We start from the raw sequence: 21,702 nt of genomic DNA on the forward strand, positions 1-21,702 counted from the left end.
GTTCCTCTTCAGGATGTTTTATGGTCGAATGAACACAGCAGCGACATTGGACAATTGGTTATACTACCTTCATCGTTCACGGGTTGACCTCGATATTTGCCTGAAAAATTGCAGAACGCAATGAATTGTCCCAGACATCACTCATTACCTCATAAACAAAGCTCATATGAGTGAATAAATTCGAACTTAAAACCAACATGAGATTCTCATCTACCATGAAAACTACAGTTTTTTTACAGAGTTTTTGCTAAAAATTGGGAAAGGGCAGTTACCACAATACAATGGAAGAATTGATCTTGACAGTAAATGACCTTCAAGAGTTGGTTGCCAATGTTTTTTTCCGAAATTAATGACATAAGTTGTAAGACTATACCTTGGTGGGATAAATAACTTTACTCTCTCGAATATTGATGCACCGACGCCAGCATACTACTCTGTAAACACGGTGCTCGATATTGAAGGGGCTGTTCATTTTCTCACGGTTTTTCTAAATTCCTTGCAATCCTCTTGACTCCCCCCACATAAATTGATGTTGAAAGTAAGGTGTCCTATTATTTTGTTACGGTACCTTAATCCAACCAAATATTACAATGGTACATGTATGCAGGTAAAATCTTTTATTAAAAAAAAAACATTATAATAGAGTGTACAATACTGACCGGATGTGGAACCGGAGAAATTGTTTTAATTCCCCGGATTCCTTTAATACCCAAAGATTTACCGTTTCAATTTAAACGACTGTAATTTCCAATAAAACCGTCTTTTTCAAGTACCATTAACGACTCTTATGATTCCACATTTGTGCATTGCACCCGTGCGAAGCCAGGGCAGATCGCTAGTTATGTTATAAAATTTGTTTATTTTTTCTTGTCGCACAGCAAACGGACGCTGCGCTGTGGCAATATAAGTACACACACATTTTACACGGCAACACGGTAAAATACATTTAAACATCACCATACATACTAATTATGGCAAGCAATCCATTGGTTACGAGGGGAGCAACATATATAATTGCCTCCCAGACGAAATTAAAAATGAAACAATTGTAGGTACATTTAAAAAAAAATTGTTCAGTTTTATGCTCAATCAACAAAACAATGAAAGTGAATAATATCGTTGTGTAATATATTTATGTGTAATTTATTTGTTATTTCTAGTGAAATAAGTGAAAATGTAATTTTCTTTTATCTAGAATAAAAGAAATAAAATATAGTTTGTCATTAATTCATTGCATTGATTACAACGTTTATTTTATAACATATTCGGAAACTAAAAAACATTAAATTCACTATGTTATAACATATCCAGATTACTTTTAATCCTAAAACACGTGCCTCAAGTTCTATTTTTACCCTAAAAATTGAGAATAAACTCCTTGGAGGCTTTTCCAGTAAAACAGGAATACCTGCTTACTATTCATGATCGGTTGATCGATTATGATTGGAAGACGTTAGCGACACTCCGCATATTAATCGGAACTAGGTGGCTACTCACAAAAACTAATGTTGGAAAATCCGTTAGTTAATTACATATATGGAACGGATTTCTTAAATATAATCTGTAATCCCAGCCGCCAACATATTACCCTGAAATATAAAATAATGTTGCCACGATTTATCTTCATCACTTTTGGTCTTTCTATATTAACTGCGAAGGCTTTCCAAACACGTCTACATTTTTTACAGAATAGAGATTTTTTTTATTAAATTACTCGACGCGCTTTACATCTTATTCATCTATGTACTTAACAGTTTTCCATTAGCATATTCACGGTTGTGTAAGTGATCTAATTTTTTTGGAACAACTTCTTTCAACCAATCCAGATTCACGGCGTGAAAGTGCAAATTTGTATAAAATTTATATCAAATATCTTCAAGTAAAAATGTATTGGACAATGGGAGAAAAGTAATTGAGTTAGCTTGGCAGGGTGTGAAACTATTTTAATTAGTAGGTAGTTTATATGAGGGCAGCTTGGTCCGAGGGTATGATAGCACTGAAAAAAGAGGAACGGGTTAATTAATTGTTCATACGTCGTTTAAGAGAAGAAATAGCGATGGTCGCGAGAGAGCTTTTATTAAATAAGCGGTAATGCTAATAACTTTTGACAAAAAAACCGCATCCATCATAATCATAAGTCGACGATGTTTCCACTACCCCAAAAGGGCCGACAAAAATATAAAGTTAAAAAAAGTAGCTGAATTTTAAGCCTATTATTTTACGTATATTATTTTCAATCAATATTAATGTCTTTTTTTTTTTTTTTTATAAATTTAATTTAGATTAAATTTGATAATATTATTATTAAGTTCTGCAAGTGTTTTAGTTTTTTATTATTGTGACAGCTGTTTCGTTTGAAAATGGCCTTGCTGTTTAGTTTGAAAATGGCCTTGTAAGCCGAAACAGCTGTCACAATAATAAAAAACTAAAACACTTGCAGAACTTAATAATAATATTATCAAATTTAATCTAAATTAAATTTATAAAAAAATTAAATGGAGTTCTACGAATTAAACACAAAAACAATAAATAATATTAATGTCAAAAAAATATGACAGTTTTAGTAATTTTTTCCGGCGTTGCTCGGGATATTATGCTTTAAGGGGTGGGAAAATAGGATGTTGATGTAAAAACAGTGATATTCCTCTTGTTCTAAATACACCTTAACATCAAAGTTGAAGTGTACAAAAATTTCGTCGTTATCGAAATAAAACTGTAAATTTGGATCAAAAACAAAAGGAACACGCCCCTTACAGAAATACGCCCTTCTTTGTATTAAAAAAACATATATGTGGGTAGATCACATTTTCCATAATATATCATTTCCATAGGTCACTGAAAAAAACATTTGGATACAAGAGCGCTACAAAATATTTGAAAAATCTTTTTTCTACACCGCAGAAGAGACAAAAGCGCCGTTTAAAATTAAGCATTTAACCGAAATTTTATCTGCAAAGTGTTTTTATTACGCTCCACTTAAGAGTAAGGGTACTTCCAGAACAATCGTCCTACGTTTCAGTATTATTCGTGTCCTCTTGTATTTAGCCACGTCATCCTGTACTCGGTAATGGTTAATCCCCTGAAGGAATGCCGGCTCAGACTGTTACCCCAACTGAGCACGCTGAAAGAAAAAGCTTAATTTCGACCTGTTTCATTTTTAGTAATTACGGAAAAGTCGTCTTTGTGGCTTTGGGAACAAAGAAACTTAACTTTACCCAATATTTTTCTGTGCGAGTTCCATTTTTCTTATTATTTATTACCTATAGTTTCGAAAGAACCGCAATGCTCCGCCTTGTCTGGATCCGGTCTCGTTGATTAATGGTCCTTGTAAAAATATCCGGAAGGATCCAATTTGTCCTTAAATCCTTGAAATCCACATATTTATATAAAGCAATAAGCACCTTACACGATAATCGAAATATTAATGCTTAGATATATTGTAAAGAATGCGAAGTCATGGTTTGGTTTTTTCGAATAATTCGATGACATTTTTTGATCATCGATGTTTAAAATAAAGATAAATTTTCAAAAATGATACGATGTCGTAAAATAGAAGCCTACAATTTATTTCCATTAATTAAGCATCTCGATTAGTTCATGTGTTATTAATAAAAACGTTTTATCGGTGTGTAAATGACTTATTTGAGATGTTCATTAGAAACCTAAATAAAAGCTACTGCAATCATATCAGATCTGGGGCAAAGATGAGACTGACATTGCAGCTTATACTTCTCTTAAAGGCTACGTTGTAAAAATATAACAAAACAATTGATGTAGCCATATTTGGTCGATGACGAAAAGCATGCGCTTTGATTTATTGTTGCGCATTATCATATAATATCTTGTTGAATACATGGACGGCATTCAGGTGTGTTTCGTAGAAATTTAGTATTAATTCTCGTTTTTCAAATGCCGTTACAAATGTTATGGTTTATTTTGCATTCATAAATTAGTAAGTTAGGTGTCTAAATGATTGATTGACAGTTCAACGACTTTTTTAAACTCAACTATCCTCGTATTAGTGAGGACAATTGTTGAATCGATAATTGCGTATAAGCTTAAAAGCACAGACCCTTTTAAAATCATGAAATCTGACTACCGCCAAGATAAACCCTAAGTACTTTAAACAAAAGACCTTTCAAATGTAGAATTAAAGTAATTTGGTGGAAAAATAAATTATGTTAAAGATCCGTACCTACTTTATCACAGGTAAATTCATGTAACATCAGTTAAAATTTGAAAATAACAAATAAAATATTTGTCTGTAAATATTATATTAGAGGTAGGTACTAATGTCACTTATATTTAAAACTGATTTTTACTCAAAAACTATTGCTAAGGATAATATTCAAATGTCAGCCGTCACACCCATCAGACCCACTTTTCAAAAAAATTAAAATCCTAGATATTCGTCAATTATTCGCGTAAGAATATTTTGTTGTGTTTTTTTGATGGTATTTTTTTTCCATATATACATATGGAAAAAAATATCATCAAAAAAATACAATACGAATAAAAATATTCTTACGCGTTACTCGTCATACCTAAAATGTGTAATTCCTCCAACAAAAACAGCATTTGGCCCGCGACAATTTTCCTATATTGCTCCCAAAATATTCAATTCACTCAATACAAAAAAAAATTCTGAATTGGCTATTGGTAAAGGGGAGGAACTATTGCAAAGAATGTCTCGTGTCATTTAATTAAATTAACTGTTCTTTTATTTCATTATATTCATATGTTTTCTTCCTTATTTTTTTATATCTTTTTTTCTCTCTCTTATTTCTGTAAATCCTAACATCTTAACACTGTAATCTAAAGAAATATGGCTACCATAATACGGGCATGTGCCTAGTATGGTGGCTGTAGAAAATAAAAAACTTTAATCATTAAAATTTTTATGAATAAAAAAAAACCAATCCGAGTTCATTGAACCAGAGTTAAAATCACAGACTGACCGACAGTGGAAATAAATATGTTTAAAGGTTTTAGCATTACCTTCCGAAGAGCAAACGTTATTAAACGCTCACATTATTTGTACCTGAACATATGTTAGGAATTAATTACTAAGCCATCGTACGAGGTATTACACGAATGGGTATGTACGGTGTGCGTCTATTATATTCCGTGGAACATACGCATCTCCGGTGGATCTCAACTTCATCTTGACAAGACTCATACCTCTCCTATCGTGATAATCCTTTGTACTGATAAATTATGTGGTGGTGAATAGTCACTAGTCAGTCATCGCTTCTTAGTATTTCCAGCGAACGCGACGCGAACGGGCTGCCTTTGGGGTATAATAAATGATAACTACAGAATTACAAGAAATAATGACGCTAGACGTATTATAATATATATCCATTAATTAAGGATTTACATAATATGGTAAAATAGGAAGCGAAGCTAGCAGTGATCAACGGAGTACTGGTACCTACCCTGAAGTATGGAAGTGAGGCATGGAACTCGCAGAGGAAGGATGAAAGTAGACTGAAAACTGTAGAAATGAGAACCCTGATTCATATGTGTTATACAACCATGTATGATCGTGTGAGAAATGTGGAGATACGCTAAGAATTGAAGGCTGATGTAAGCGTAATGAGTAAGATTAAGAAAGTAACGCTTAGATAGTTTGGACGTGTAGAGCAAATGGACGAAGAAAGGACTATTAGGAAAATATACTATGCAAATGCGGATGATAGCAGAAGTCGGACGAGGGAGGAAGACATAGCACGATGAAGTGAATCGGATTCTTGAATCGGGCGATGTCAAGAGTCAAAATAATAGAATAGTATGTATGAATGTGAATGAGGCAAGGAGTGTTTACCATTACCGAGTGTGCATTGCATTTTATCAAAAATGTAATGTTAATGTTATAAAGGAAACGGCCTTGGAGAAATTCACGAACATAAAAAAAGACAATTGTTATCCGCATATATGCTAAGCGATGTAAATGAGGTCTGTATAAAATGCGGTCTACACAGAAGGCGGTTTGTGGTAGGACAACTTCTGCCCGGGCTCTTTAGCTATAATAATATTATGAATCACTATTTTAAATTAGAATGTTCTTATGAAAACCGCAAAAATAGCGTTCGTTTACAAATATTTTCTCAATCGTAATTTATCAGACTAAAAATAGCGTTCGTTTTTCACTTGACAAATATTTTCTCAATCGTAATTTCTCAGATTAAAAATTGCGTTCGTTTTTCACTTGATAAATAATTGTTCAATCGTAATTTATCAGACTAAAAATTATCTTAGAATAATAAAAGATGTATATATTTCATTGTTATGAATCAATCTCATTTAACTGAATTAATAATAATAAAATATATATACATGCCACGATATAACACCTATAATTTAACGATAATTTAGGTACGGCACCGAAAAATAACATTTTTTGACAAAAATACTTCTAAACTGAAAAAATCTGTTTTTTATTAGAGAACTGTATAGAGACGGGAGATATCTATTGAAACATCGGGAAACCTTTCGATAATAATAATAATAATATTTGGCTAATTTATATGGCGCCGTTTTCGTGAGAAATCACCTCAAGGGCGCTTTACAAAGATATTTCTTAAATAGTTAACACTAGAACTACTGACTTAAAACTAGTGACTTACGTCTAAGACTTATATCTAGAGACTTACGACTAAAGCCTATAACTACTATCTTAATAAAATATATATTTACATATGTAGAAACTTATAACTAAAATTTACATTCACAATCTAATTTTACAAGCGCCAGAAGAAGGAGGAAGTTCTATTATATTAGGGTGTTTATAAAATTAGTTTTTATTATTAGCTGGAAATATATCTTAAATGGATGAATTAAATTAACCGTCGATCTTTAACGCATTTAAATGATTCATCTGCCAACAATTAAACCGATTTACGTAAAAAGAAATGCAATATTTGGATAGAATGACGGATTTATGGAAATGAGTGTCTGAAAAAGTGAGTTTTTAATTTGGATCTAAATTCTGTTGGGCTGGTTATGCATCTCAATTCTATGGGAAGTTTATTCCAAGCCTTAGGGCCCGAATACTCCGAATGCACGATCACCAAACTTAGTTTTCGAATTTCGCTTAGGCTCTTTCAACCTTCCAATTGCAGATATGCTGTATAAATCTCAGTGAATATCGCAGATACGAAGACGCGTGAACTTTTGAAATATTTACAATTTTTTTATTTTTCTTTTGAAATTGGCCACATTTTGTCCAGCGTAAGCTCGGGGGTTTTGCAAATTGGCCAAAATGTGACTAAACAAGCTCCAGCGGTTAGTCGAAGTATGATACAATTAAATATGACAGAAGAGGATAGGGTCCAATTAGCTCTGTTGTTGAGCAAATCCCCGGCACGGCTGAGGTTCTGCATTCATTTCCTAAATGCGAACGAACTTTTCTCAGATTTTTCAATTTCACGTATTTCGTTCAAGAGTAGTTAATATGGTCTTCAATGATTAAATATTACACTTTGAGGCTTTTCTTGTTAAGTTATTCCAAAAATAGCCATTAATCGCTTCCTCTTCGCTAGTCCTTGTCCTCAAATCAATGATAATAATATTAATTATCAATGGCGGCGAATTTTATTCACTAATCACTTTTCTACCTTAAGTGTAAAAAACCTTCCTTCTGAAGTCAAACCGGCCTTTTATACTAATAACAATATAGGTAAATTTCTAATTAATTCTAAAGATAAGGACGATAAATTAAGTCATTCGGGGATTTATAAATTAAATTGCAATAATTGTTCGGCTTTCTATATCGGTAAGACATCACGTAATGTTAATATTAGGATAAAGGAGCATCTTCGTTGTCTCAATAATAACGGTTTTTCCGAATTCGCAAATCATTTGATCGATAAAATCATACATTCTGTCATAGCACCGGTGCTAAGATCTTACATAAAAACGGGCATGGTAACAGACTAAACAACTTAGAGGCACTAGAAATTAAAAAAGCTGTAAAAACCAATAGTCAGATACTTAATAATCAATTAGACATATCAAGTAGTCCAATATTAGGTCTGTTTCCAATAAACCCATAAAAAATTCCCAGTTCTCCTTACCTCCTTACCACCATGCCAGTTGATGCTTTGTTTCTCCCGATTTATTGATGTAACCCATTAGTCTACATAATTATCTATCGGTTTTTCCATTACTTGTGCACTTATGTTAATGTATTTTATGACCGTCTTTGTGTTGCTTATATTTGTATCATGTTGTCTCCCTCTATATTTTGTTATATATATACACACATTATGTACTTCTTGTTTAGTATTGATTTGTACCCTGATGATGCTTAAGTAAAGCGAAACCGGTCGGTTCTTAAATTAATAAATATCGTGGTTTTAAAACAAAAAAGTATTTTATTTTATTAAATATGTCAAACCACAAAGTGATTGCTTTCTACAATAATATGTTATATATATTTCTAAATTTATCCGGATGGAGGGATGCAGGTTGCACGAGTATTATAAGGGTGAGAGATGGTAACGTGATCGTAGAACTACATGAGTGTTATTTTGGATACCTATGAACTAAATGTGTTTCATGAGAAAGGGCGACAGCGAAATTTTTTCAAAGCATAATAGATTATTACTTGTATTTTATCTATTATAAATTCTACTGTGACAACCATAGCACTATTCACATCACTCTTTACCTGATTTCACATAATTGCCAATACAGATACAGACTTTTCGATTTATTTAAAACCTCTCCGTCTACTCATGAATATAACTTATATATTTCTGTATCATGTTTGCAAAATGATAAGTATTTACCATACCAATATATATTATGTGTATATACTGATATGTTTTTCTATATAATGTTTGTATATTTTCGACATGTGTAATGTTTGTAAAAGCCCTACGTTCGTTAAATCATTAGAAAAAATTAAAATAAATTCGATGTATGTGAAATTTATGGTGTAATACTACGAAATACGAGAAACATAAAACACACAAATTACATGCAAGGAAATCCAGAAATACCGTTTTACAATGTATCCGCGTTGCGGATATGAACGAATAACCGGTAGAAGCGGTGATTTAAGATTTATAGCTTCCCTAAAACTGCATTTCCGTATCCGGTATATCATTGATAGGTTTTGCCAATAAACCTCTTAAATTGATGGCACCAGTTTCATAAGAAATAAACAAAAGCAGATTTTTACTATTTCCCTGCAAAAGTCGAGTTCTGAGCCCCGCTAACTTATGTAGGTCAAAATACTTCGTCATTTTCATGTTTTTTAAACATCATTTCCATAATGCAAATTCTCTAGATTTACGGTGGGAATTTTACAAGTTTATAGTTGGGCAGCCACCGTGATTAATGTGTTGGGGTGGTTTGGTAAGGTAGGGAATTCCTGTGATTCATATCTAGTCTTTATATCCTTTGGAAAGGGATTTTTGAATACACAAATGTGAAATCACATAACATGTTTTGTTTTACGCCAGGGATTTATAAATTGCGTATTACTTCTCTTTGAAAGAAATTTGTATAGTGGAATAACAATATATATTCTATTCTTTTCTTAGAAGACTCTTAGATCACATCATGCATTTTCTTTTTTTTAATGTATATTTTATTTAGTTTTAAAATTTTACATCTTATACCTAATATATTATTTTCTAGGACTACTATAATATTATTTACTACTTACATACTAAAATTTGGACTTCAAAACATTGAGACATAATCCACGAAAAATTGCAAGACGTTTAGCTTCCTTAACAATTACCGGGAGTTCATTGAACATATTTAAACCTTTATAATAAATATTTTTTTGTCAAAAATTAAATTAAATTTTAAGCCTAAAATCGTTGCAGTTTCTCGTAGGATATAAATGAATTGTACTATTAATTTTAACATTCTTTGACATACAGTGAATAAATGTATATATAATATCTGGCATTTGTTCTAAACGCTTAGATCTTCTACATTCTGCTGTTTTTCATTTAATATTTTCTTAAAAGTTGTTTGTTTCATATCAAGTCAATTATTTAAATTTGAGCATGTTATGTGGCAATACTATCTCAAACCTATTAACTAATACACATAATATCCTTCGGGGTTGAACCCCCGGTTGTTGCTATTTCCCTCCACAATTCGAGAGAGGCCAGAAGTCGAACAGTATCAAATGATAACAATCTAATTGTGCCATTTACTGTGAGACATCGCAGTCCTGTAGCGGACTGATAGTGTAACGCGCACCTAACCGTTTTGCCGCCAGTGAATACTTCGCTACATCTTATGTGGGCCAAGATTCCGAATTATCAACGGAACAACACTTTGGTCTGGGAAAACAGCAGAAATATTTTTTTTCACTTTTCTCGGATAAAATAATATTGAAGTGAAACTTCTTTACGCGCGTCATGCAATTTCGAGGAGTAAAACCAACTCATGACCGAAACGAAAATGCGGGACCGATTAAAGTTCATTTGATGTAGTAAAAGTTTTGAAGTAAAATATAAATGCTTCTTAGCTCATCTCGACAACTGGCGTTGGTGGTGTAATGGTCAGCATAGTTGCTTTCGAAGCAGTTGATCCGAGTTCGATTCTCGGCCATGGAATATTATTTTTTTGTTTTTAAGGAATTTTTTTTTTTAATGGTTGACCATAATATCAATCCACTAAGTAATATTTTAGGCCTGTAGCATAATTGAAAAGTTAAAGAATGATATAAAATTTTTTATGATGTTAACGATAAAAAAATGAAAAAAAACATAAAATTAAAATAAAAAATGGGCCAACGGCACGCGGTGTTCCCAAGCGGTCACCCATCCAAGTACTGACCGCGCCCAATGTTGCTTAACTTCGGTGATCGGACGAGAACCGGTGTGTTCAAAATGGTATGGTCGTTGGCAAAAGTTAAACAATATTAATTTCTATTCTACCTGCCAATAAATATATGAAAATTAGTATAAAAAAGCCCTAATAATATTGAAAAAATTAGCAAGGTGTGTGCGAGGTTGATAAAAATAATCATTACATACGCGCTTGAAAAAGATCGTAATTACATTAATAAGTTTGTAGGAATTTTTTTTTTCAATGGTTGACCATAATATCAATCCACTAAGTAATATTTTAGGCCTGTAGCATACTTGAAAAGTTAAAGAATTTTATGATATTATTAATTATAGTAATGATAAAAAAATAAAAAAAACATGAAATTAAAATAAAAAATAGGCCAACGGCACGCGGTGTTCCCAAGCGGTCACCCATCCAAGTACTGACCGCGCCCAATGTTGCTTAACTTCGGTGATCGGACGAGAACCGGTGTGTTCAACATGGTATGGTCGTTGGCAAACGCTAAACAATATTAATTTCTACTCTACCTGCCAATAAATATATGAAAATTAGTATAAAAAAGCCCTAATAATACTGAAAACATTAGCAAGGTGTAAATATTATATACCTAGTTTAACTCACTCTCCTAACTCATCTTCGCTGTCTACAGGCAGAGCGCACGACTGTGGTCGTGAAGAACCGAGGTTCGATCCCCGCTTTAACTAATTTTTTTTTTCTTTTTTTATAACTTTTAATTTTTTTTATCACATGCTACTTATAAATATGTCAATAGACAGAAAAAAAGAGAGAATGAAATGAAAAGAGAGAGAGAGAAGAATACTAGAAGTTTCACTTCTGTCTTGCGTAGGCTTGACACACCCATTTTTTTTACATGGTGTCTTGAAACTATTGGCACAATTGGAAAACTGGTGAATGTAGCAATGTACATCACAAAGAGAACACAAAAACTCTTTTTTTTCCCCTTTTTTATTTGCAAAAAGATTTTTTAAAACTGGAGCCGGGTCTACAATTCGATAGATAAACGAAAACAAACGACAGTACATAGATTCACGACAGTCAATTTTTTTAAAATTTGACCTAAAAGAATCGAATTTTAAACTCGATTTACTCGAAAACGAAATCTCAAATCAATAAAGTTATACCACGAAATCCACTCCAAACGTGTTCTAAGTAAATTAAATACTGTAATTTGTCGTAAACCACAGCAAACTTATAATTACGCATAAATGAGGCACTGATGGATTACATTTATTGATAATCGTAACTAGCTGTTCACGAATCCCCACAAAAACCCTTAAATCTTTCAGTAACGAATGATAACAAATTAAAATTCTTAAGTAATGCAGGTACCAATTTTTGTGCCTTATTTTAAGTCTGATCTTTTTGAAAACTTTACTTACTTGTTATTTATTTCAATTCATTAGTTTTCTGAAGATTCAATGATTTTTTTTATTTTTTAAATAGCAACACAGTGAGCTCTGATGCCATGAAATAAAACCATTTTGTTTTAATTATTATCTTTTTGGGCGTAAGCTATAAAGCTTTTAAATATCCATTTGAGAGTTTAGATAAGATGACGTGTTGTTTACAAAATATTTTTCACTTCATTTAAATTAACCCCACACAAGAGGCCCTCAGGAAAATAATTTCCCTCGGGGCCTAAGTCATCTTTGAAAATGCTGTGTGGAGGGTCTTTTTAAGGTGGGAAGGAGATAAAGTTCCTAGAAAGGATGTAATATTTCAAAAATGTCTTGAAAATTGAAATATTACTTATTTAATTCTGTAAAAGTTTTGTAAAAATAGTGCAGAAATCTCGTACAAAACCAGTTAGTAAAACAAGTTAGTTTAGAGACGTTCAGTGTCAGATTTACGAGGTTTTAAAATATATTCTAAGAATGAACCGGATGATATTGATCTATAAATGTGTGTAGTGCTTTATAGTTTATTGGAAAATTGTTTATTCACCATAAGCCAGTGTTTTCACACGCCGGTAAATAAATGTTCCTCGAATAAGTAACACTCCTACCTTTGGGAGTAATTTCTTAGGCAATATCTCATGTCAGGTGTGTTGTTAACGGGGAACTCTAATGTGAAATGAAAGACTTCTTCATAAATAAAGATTTCTCCCTGTTACGACGACATTAAGCACAGGTCTTCATTAACGATCCGTGGTGTTGGCCGTTAACTTTTCCTTCACAAAACGCTTATAAGTTTGTGCTGTACTATTTCTTATTTCATAACTTGAAAACGGTAAAAAAAATAATTTTATATATATAAAGCATTAAATGTTTCAAATCAAAGCATCATGTGGAATTATTTATTTTTGGTGTTATTCGACCAAGTATTAATCTTATCACTTCTGTTAACTATTAACGGACATTCACGTCATATCATCCAGGGGTAGACAAAAAATATAGAATGATTCGCAAAGTGTTGGCAAACTCTCTTTGCTTCATCCGTCTTCATATATCTTTTCGGGGAGTTGTAGGTACTCGTGTCGCTCTGGTGAAAGGCTACCATTGGTTACCAAAAGGTTGCTTACATTGGTTTTAGCCGTGTTTTACAAGATCAAGACCGATTGTCACATTGTTTATATTTCCATTACCATTCTGGTTACCATGTCAGCTGAGATTATATTATAATATTAGGTTAGGTCATGTTAGTTCAAATACGAATAATCTCGAGTTTTCATTTATTACATTACCAAAAGTGACTTAAATTACAGTGTAAGTCAGCCCTGCTAGGTTTAAATAAAAGCTTGTCAGTGTGATTTAATTGCACAGCGAGCTTTTGCCTTCCAATGCAGAGCTGCACCACCAGCTGCTCACGTCACCACCCTCTGCACATTGCACAGTATTGCACACTGTACCGTTGCCAGACGCCAGTTCACTCTGTGCGCTCATATTGAATAACTTGCTTCAAAGTTTACCACAGATCAACAAAGTTTGGCAGTTCGTAGTATGAAAATGCTTAATCTTATACTTTTAAATAAATTCGAAGTACACGTGTTATATCTTCGATTTTTATTACTATTGTAGGAATGTTTTTTACGATATTACTTTTTTTTAATTCCTTTCCTGTTTTTTTTTTCTTTTTGTTTTATTATTTTTTCAACAAAATATTATTTTCCCAGTTGAAAATATTATTTAAATCATGTAAGACTACCATTATACGGGCATGAGCCTAGTATGGTAGTTGAAAAAATCAAGGAAAAATTGTATTTCATAAAATTTATTTAAAAAATAAATAATAATAAAGTAAAGTTACTTGTTGTCATTTACATTTTGAATTTATTGAGTGCATTCTTGACCAAGAACATTTAAACACTATTATTTTCTCTCATTGACAGTTAGTAAACTTTTTTACGCATTGTATTTTCTTTTTTATGTGAAAAGTGCACTCGAGTCCTAACTACTCCCAACCTTCTGGAGCCAGTGAGACTACAGAATCATCAATTAGGATATATTGTGAGGCTGAAGGTAACGGGACGTAGAAAAAGATATGGAATAGAAAGGTGGGGAAGTAAATTGCTGTTCAAATCTGGTCACCAAACACGGCTGTAGCCATTTCAAACAAGGTTTCAATTCTGAATGGTAGTTCTGACAGTTACTTCCACTAATAGATATTTAAAATCACTTTTTGTACAGTCTACGCAGGAGAATATAACTATCATTTTGCAATGTATAAATTCTAAGTGAAGTTACATTTAAATTGCAATAAATTTACTAAAAACATAACGTCATCATGGTTACACAAAATCACCACGGGTGAGCAGTACCATCTTATTTCTTTGGTATGTGGCAAGGATATTAGGAATAAGATTTTGAGCTCTCTTTGGAATGTCTTAAAATATTAATGGTTGTTTTAAAGAAAAAATACCATAACGAAACACAAAAAAAACGATAATCGATTACGAACGTCCCACTTTTTTGTTGTTAGGAAACACTATTGGAGATAGCCACCGAATTCTTTAATAGATTGCATTAATTATTGGTTTCGTTCGATCATACTCAGTCCTACTATATACGAGTATTTTCTATACTATTCAGAAAACAGGGCAAACTAATCCTCGATTTACCACGTGTATTCGTCTATTTATAAGGCCGACTTACGACTGACGAGCTTAATTTGAAATATGTAGTTAGTTGCACTTCCAATCATTGAATGCTTCGCGGAAGTGTTTTCAATGGACCTTGAAATGGATTTGAGAACTAAATTTGAGAGGACCAAGTTTAATTACTGTTAGGTGTGAAATTACATTTCATAAACTATTAGCCTCAGTTCTGGTTCAATATCCACGTTTTGATGAATATATATGTTTCTATTGAATACTTTTAATTATACCTATGCATTGACTACCAAATAATTTAATACTCGATTATTTTCTTTAGAGTATACATTATTGCAACCGTCACTCTTAATATTTAGGGGTTAAATATTTACTTATATATTTTTAAATTTTATCACTTATTAGTAGGTTTCACTTTTGCCATAACGTGAATTTAACGGCATAACATAAAAGCAGTCAAAACACATTGACTTTCAGGCTATAACTATAACTGAATTCAATAAATTTTAATTTAAAGCATAATGTGCGTTGTTTTCTCCATATTACTTCAGTCACCGTTATCTCACCAAACTCAAACAGGATTACTTCCATTTGAATGAGCATCATTCAGGAATAGAATTGCGATGACTCCATTGTTTAATTCATTTCCAAACTAGAAACTTGGCGGTTGCAGAAATTGCATCACAAAGGAGTCCCCAAATTTAGATATTCTCCGCTGACACTTCTGAGACACTCGACCGTCTGATACCTCTCTCAGCAGTGAGGCTTCTCTCTCTCCGTTTAGTTAAGCGCATTACAGATCCTTAAAGTTTTTCCCTCTTACTTTGTGGAATCTTGAAAGAAAGTGTAATTCGTGGCATGCTTCTTGTGCTTTATCGTAGCAATTTTCTTTCTGAATAATTAATCAGAATAAGTAATATTTGTTTAGTATCTAGAAGAAAATCAGATTGAATCAGAAGGTGGTTTTGTAAATTTTATTTTTAGGTTCTAACTTACATTGAAATGACGCTAAGCATTCGTAAAATATTATCTTGATTTTTCTCAAGATTTTATCGATTTTTGCAAAAGTTTAGTATTTTTTCTTAATCAAGAAAACATAGAGTTAAAAATAATTTGGCATCTTGCCTTTTTTGGTGAATGATAATAATAGTAATAACTTCATTGCTAAATTTAGGTGCTTCGATATAGACATTCTTGTTAGAAAATGCTTCATATATCATAGTGCTAGAACTCAGCGTTCGAAGGTTTTTTTTAATGGAGATGAACGCACGCTATTATTGTACATAGGTTCAAATTTGTATAATTTATTGATTACCTACTATTACTATACCAACGCTGCCCTGCTTTTATTAGACACTCTAAAATTGTCTGTATATTTGTTTACTCTCTTTTACTGAATTTTACAAACAAGTTTGTTTCTTCGATGTAACAGTAGTTTAAAAATGTAACTACTTTTAAGAGAAAATCTGAACTTTATATGGCCAAGATCACCGCTTTAATGGGTGAAAGCCAAATTTAAATAATAAAAAAGTATTCACTAATAGCGAAAAATTATGTCAACACATATCTTTTCTAAAGTGTTCCGTTTTTTCACTGATCTGCTTTATCATGAGACTTTATAAAGTACTAACTTAATCTCAAGTCTACATGAAAAAATACGGAAAAACCATACTGTTAATATGTTTAATAACAATTTTTGATTTATTTCAGTACCACCCGATATAGTGGACGCAGACACTTCAAGGGATGTGGAAGTGGACGAGGGCGCTGAGTCTCCTCTGGTCTGCAAGGCCCAGGGCAGACCAGCCCCCAGAATCATGTGGAGGAGAGAAGATGGAGATCACATCCTCCTGAGGGACGCTCAAGGTGAAACTAACAGGGGTAAGTAAACTTATTTTTATTTTACTTTTGTGATGAAAGCATTTTATTGAAGACTCGATTACTCTGTGAGGATCATTTTTAAAATAAATAAAATTGAACTGTTCTTACCGGTGTCAATACGACCTGTGTTATCATCAGAACACACAGTATTAACGAAACTGTAATAAATTATGAATAATTAGTAGTAGACCTCGAGCCTTAAAAAGTGTTTTTGTAATTTTTTCTTCTCTAAATAGTATAAAATAAAGTCACTTTTCGTGTCTGTCTGTGTGTGTTTGTGTATCCTAAACTAAGCAACAGATTTTAATACGGTTTTCATCATCGTTTTGAAAATTTCTTCCAGAAGATATATGTATAAAGTAATAATAATATTTTATTTTCTGAAAGTATAGAAAAGTTGACGTTTTTTAACCAACCAAAAAATATATATTTTCGGGCGCTTCCATTGCTAATACTGGCGAAATTGTAAATACAGACACACGAGCATCAACGCGGAGTAACAGTGTCGCACCACCAATCGATAGTAAATTACCACACCCCACGAAGGACTTATTTAAGGACTTCAAAGTACTCAATTAAATTTAAAATCAAAGTTCAAATCCCTGGTGACCGGATAAATCATCAAAATGATAATTCATCACATCTTTAAAAAGTTATATATAGTCATGGAAAATGATGAAACAAAAACTTTATTAACTGGGGTAAGTAGGTTATGTTAGGTTAGGTTAGGTTTAAACTTTTTTTCATCTTTTCGAATGACTTTATATCACTCTTTAAAGGTATGTTGAATTGTCACTGTGTTGAGTTATCATAGAACACTTACAGTAGCGAATCGAAGTATAGAAGACGGATACGCCATTAATGTTTCTCAAGTTCACCGATTAGTGGAGCACCTTTACGTGAATCGGTTTAATGCTTCAAATACTATTGCTATCGTATAATAACAAGACATAATAATTTTAACCCCTTAAATAAATATGGGATATTAACGAACCAATACTTGGTTGATCAATATGCAAAAATTGAATTAGAGCGATTCGCTTACACCCGTAACAATCAAAATAAATTTATAGCCGAAAATTACGTTCATCTTCAGGATGCTTTATGGTTGAATAAACATAACAGCGAGATTGAACAATTGGTTATACTACCTTCATCGTTCACGGATGGGCCTCGATATTTGCATGAAAAATCGTAGGACGCAATGACTTCAACTCTTTGAAATCTGATCTCTTTATAATTGCAATATGTAACCCAAACTGAACAGAAATCAAGGAAAATATCAACATCGATTTAACTCCATAATACATATACGATTTAGTGAATAAAGTATTCCATTTAAAAGTACAGAAACTCCTATACCTCATAAACAAGACTCATATAGTTTTTTTAATTTCCAGTAAAACTGTATTTTTCAATGACCATTAACAAGTCACATGGCTAAAACATTCAATGTTGGAGGTTTAGCTTTTAGCGTGGAGTTTTTTCACATGGACAACTATATCTAGCCGTTTCGCGTGTAATTTCTAAGCAAAATCTGTTTGTGCTGTCTTATGAAAGAACAGCTGCAAACATTCTACATAACGACATTCTGTAGGCTGTATGGTCTGATTTAAGATAAAAATTGATATTTACAGCTAATATATTCTTCAAAAGCTGTGCAAAAAATGTATGTTTACAATAAAATATTAAAAAATAAATGAAGCCATTATGTAAAGGGAAATTATTGGCAAACGCATTTTTTGGAACTATAAGCTGTCAATGTCATAGCGCTAAAAATGGATCTGATGGTACATGACGTGTCGCTCGGATTTGTAAGTGGATATTTTAATACCTACCTACTTATTTTATATATATATATTTTGAGAACTTAACATTTTTTTAAATTTCAAATGAGGAATATTTTAAACAATATGTCCAAGCACCGTAACATCGATAATTACGATTTGACAGCTCGTGGTAGAAAGTATTTGTTTAACTTGATTGTACAAGTATCATGTCTTCCACGGGCGTCCCCTGTTTCTTCTACCATTCTCTTCCACGTTATACTATATATACTTCGTCATATAAATCTTAAGCATTCATAAAACAATCTAACACTTATTTTAAAAACAATAACTTTACAGGACAGAAATACAGTTTTTTTTCTATTAATTTTTAAGCCGTCAAGCTAAAACGGGAAGAGATATGATCGCTTGTGACAAAGGATGGAACATCCCAACTTTGGATCGTTTATGTATATGTAATGATTTTTTACATAAATTCAAAATTGCGCTGATTTTCGATATGATCGCTTGTGACAGAGATGGAACATCCCAACCTTGGATCGTTTATGCACTTCTGTTAAGTTTCTTATACAATATATGTATTGACTCTTAACAAAAATTAATAACTCTTAACAATTTTTTATTTTTTATTTATTAATTTCTTTAATATCGCAAACTAATGAAATCGGAGTAGGTGGTTTTATTTAACAAAATAAGTACTTTTCTAAAAGCAGAAGCAAAATTTTGTCATAGATGACAATCCCTAACGGGATAGAACGTTTTTGACCCTTTTACCGCCAAAAAGCAATACCTACCATTAAATTTGTACGTTACTTGAATTAAATTACCAAGCAATAAGTCTTCACATTCTGGCATAACACGTTAGTATAACCATCAAATTCGTTTATCTACATTTTAAATGCATTTTTTTTTTGCATTGAGTAAATAAAAAGTTTTTCGTAAAAATTCGTTTTACAGCGGTATTGCCAGTGATTATTTGTTTTATTCGAAGCTTTAGTATTCAATAACTTATTTACTTTTTATAAAAAGTAAATGTTACCTCATTTCTTAGTGGAAACCTCCATCAACATGATTTAAAAGTGAGAAAAAACTTATGTAACGCTTCTAGTTTTAGCAATATCTAAGCATTTGTTGTTAATTTAATAGGTGATTTTTAATGCAAAGTGGAAGGGTTTTTATAATAAAAAAATCATAAAAACGGAATTCAGTTTTACCATCTTTTAAAAATAAAATTAGTTTTCATTCATTATTAATATTGTAATTGTTGTTGTTTTTGTTGCTTCGGTTTTATTCTTATTCGGTGTTATTTTTCCTTTTTTATTTTTTCGTTTTTCCGACTTTATGTCTGGGTTAAATCTTCCCCACAGGAAAAACTAAGCCCTTCCAAACACTTTTCCACAAATGATAATCTTGTCAATCCACATGATGCAAGTGCATTATATAAGAATAATAAATACAAAATAATACAAGAACAACACGTCAAATCATCAGAGATCAAATGGGAAAATAATTCACCGACTCCAGATATTTTCATATCAGAGGTTTCGGCTCGGTAGAACTTCTAATTGGACCTATAAATCCTACTGATCCCTCAATACAAATATTTAAAAAATCTTTCGTAATCCTACATCTATTTAAAACGACTGATTTTTGCAATTTTATATATAAATTCTTTGACAGATCTAATACGCCTAATTTTTTAAATGAGATAGCTAGGTATTATGCAAGTAGCCGAAATAACAAATGGTAAAAATTTTATAGTCTGAGAATGCCAAATTCTTTTAATCTTATTTCTTAAATCTGTGTATTTTCTTTTTTTTTCAGAAAAAGATTTTTGAATATTCCAGGAATTTGGAATAGCGACATCAATGAAGAATTTTTTTTTTAATTTTGTCATATAAAACTATATCGGGTCTATTATGACTAGTCGTTCGGTCTGTTAGTATAGTTTCATCACAATATATTTTATAAAATTAATTTTCTAAAAAATAATTTAGTGCGTATTCATAATGTGGCACTATATTGCGAGATTCAATCAAGTTATGTTTTCTTGATAGATAGATCTATTTAGGCGTATTAGAATGCGCTTAAATTTTTAATGAGAGAGCTAGGTATAATGCCAGTAGCCGAAATAACAAATGGTAATATTTTTATAGTCTGAGAATGCCAAATTCTTCTTATCTCATTTCTTAAATCTGTGTATTTTCTTATTTTTTCATTAAAAGATTTTTAAATATTACAGTCCTATTATTATAGTCCTCGTATAATTATTATGAAATAAATATTAATATATTATAAACAATACGTTATTTTTTTATATTATGTTACCATACATTTTTTTCTCCAAATAAACACCTTTTTTTAATTGTAAAACGTAAGTTTTACTTGCAAACTTTTGGTGTCCGATTCTCAGTACCATGATATCTAATAATAATGATAACAAAGCATTTATATAGCGCAGTTGTGTCATTTCACTTTAAGTGCCATTTACTATAACAAACTTAAAAACGGTAATTTAGTATTATTGGTCATGTTCTTAAAATGAAATGGAATGGCCTGCATTAGCCCAGGTACATAACATTATGGGACGTTCTACCGTTCTGTATTCTGAAAGAGTACCACAATAATCCTAGTTCCAATCTTTCGGAAAGTATATTTTAGGTCATGATTGATATTTTTTCCAACCAAAACAACTTTTTTGAAGTGAATGTGAAGTTTCGATAAATATTATCTGCCGCTGTACGAATACCAATTCTTAAATAACACCTTCAGTTTTTTAATCGAAGGAATTAATTTTTACAGAAATATTCACTGTAAAACCAAATTTCTGAAATCGTATAAAACGGGCTATCATTTTTTTGTCACAAGGAATTGGATAACTGATTGAACTAAAACTATGAGATTATTTATTTAATGAATTAGGCAGTTCTTTTTATCTTAATAATATATTTGATTAAAATTTATCTATCACGTTTACTTTTATAATTAATTAATCAATTCTAATTACTTAATTTTTACTTAAATTTAAACCAAAATTAAAGCAAAAAATCAACCAACACACCTGATTATTAGAAATCATCCCAAAAAAACTCTTTATAAACAATATTATTCGTATGCCAATCGGTCAGAATTTGCTCT

At 31.7% G+C, this 21,702-nt stretch overlaps 1 protein-coding gene and 2 non-coding genes across 4 annotated transcripts in view; 1 reads left to right on the forward strand and 2 right to left on the reverse strand.

Annotated features, from left to right (window-relative positions):
- Nucleotides 1-21,702, forward strand: part of LOC149425787 (lachesin-like) — a 1,060,028-nt gene that overhangs the window by 900,133 nt on the left and 138,193 nt on the right. For both annotated transcript variants that reach the window (XM_089644888.1, XM_089644879.1), the window contains one exon: nt 16,607-16,777. In XM_089644888.1, coding sequence (XP_089501014.1) covers nt 16,607-16,777 — 171 coding nt within the window. The remainder of the gene's footprint in view (nt 1-16,606; nt 16,778-21,702) is intronic.
- Nucleotides 10,764-10,882, reverse strand: LOC149425790 (5S ribosomal RNA). The gene has a single exon (XR_016304683.1). It is a non-coding gene; the product is annotated as a 5S ribosomal RNA (ribosomal RNA).
- On the reverse strand, nt 11,205-11,323 carry LOC149425791 (5S ribosomal RNA). The gene has a single exon (XR_016304654.1). It is a non-coding gene; the product is annotated as a 5S ribosomal RNA (ribosomal RNA).

This window comes from Hesperophylax consimilis, chromosome 2 (assembly GCF_061612785.1).
Source record: "Hesperophylax consimilis isolate HC1 chromosome 2, BYU_Hcon_1.0, whole genome shotgun sequence".
Taxonomy (NCBI): domain Eukaryota; kingdom Metazoa; phylum Arthropoda; class Insecta; order Trichoptera; family Limnephilidae; genus Hesperophylax; species Hesperophylax consimilis.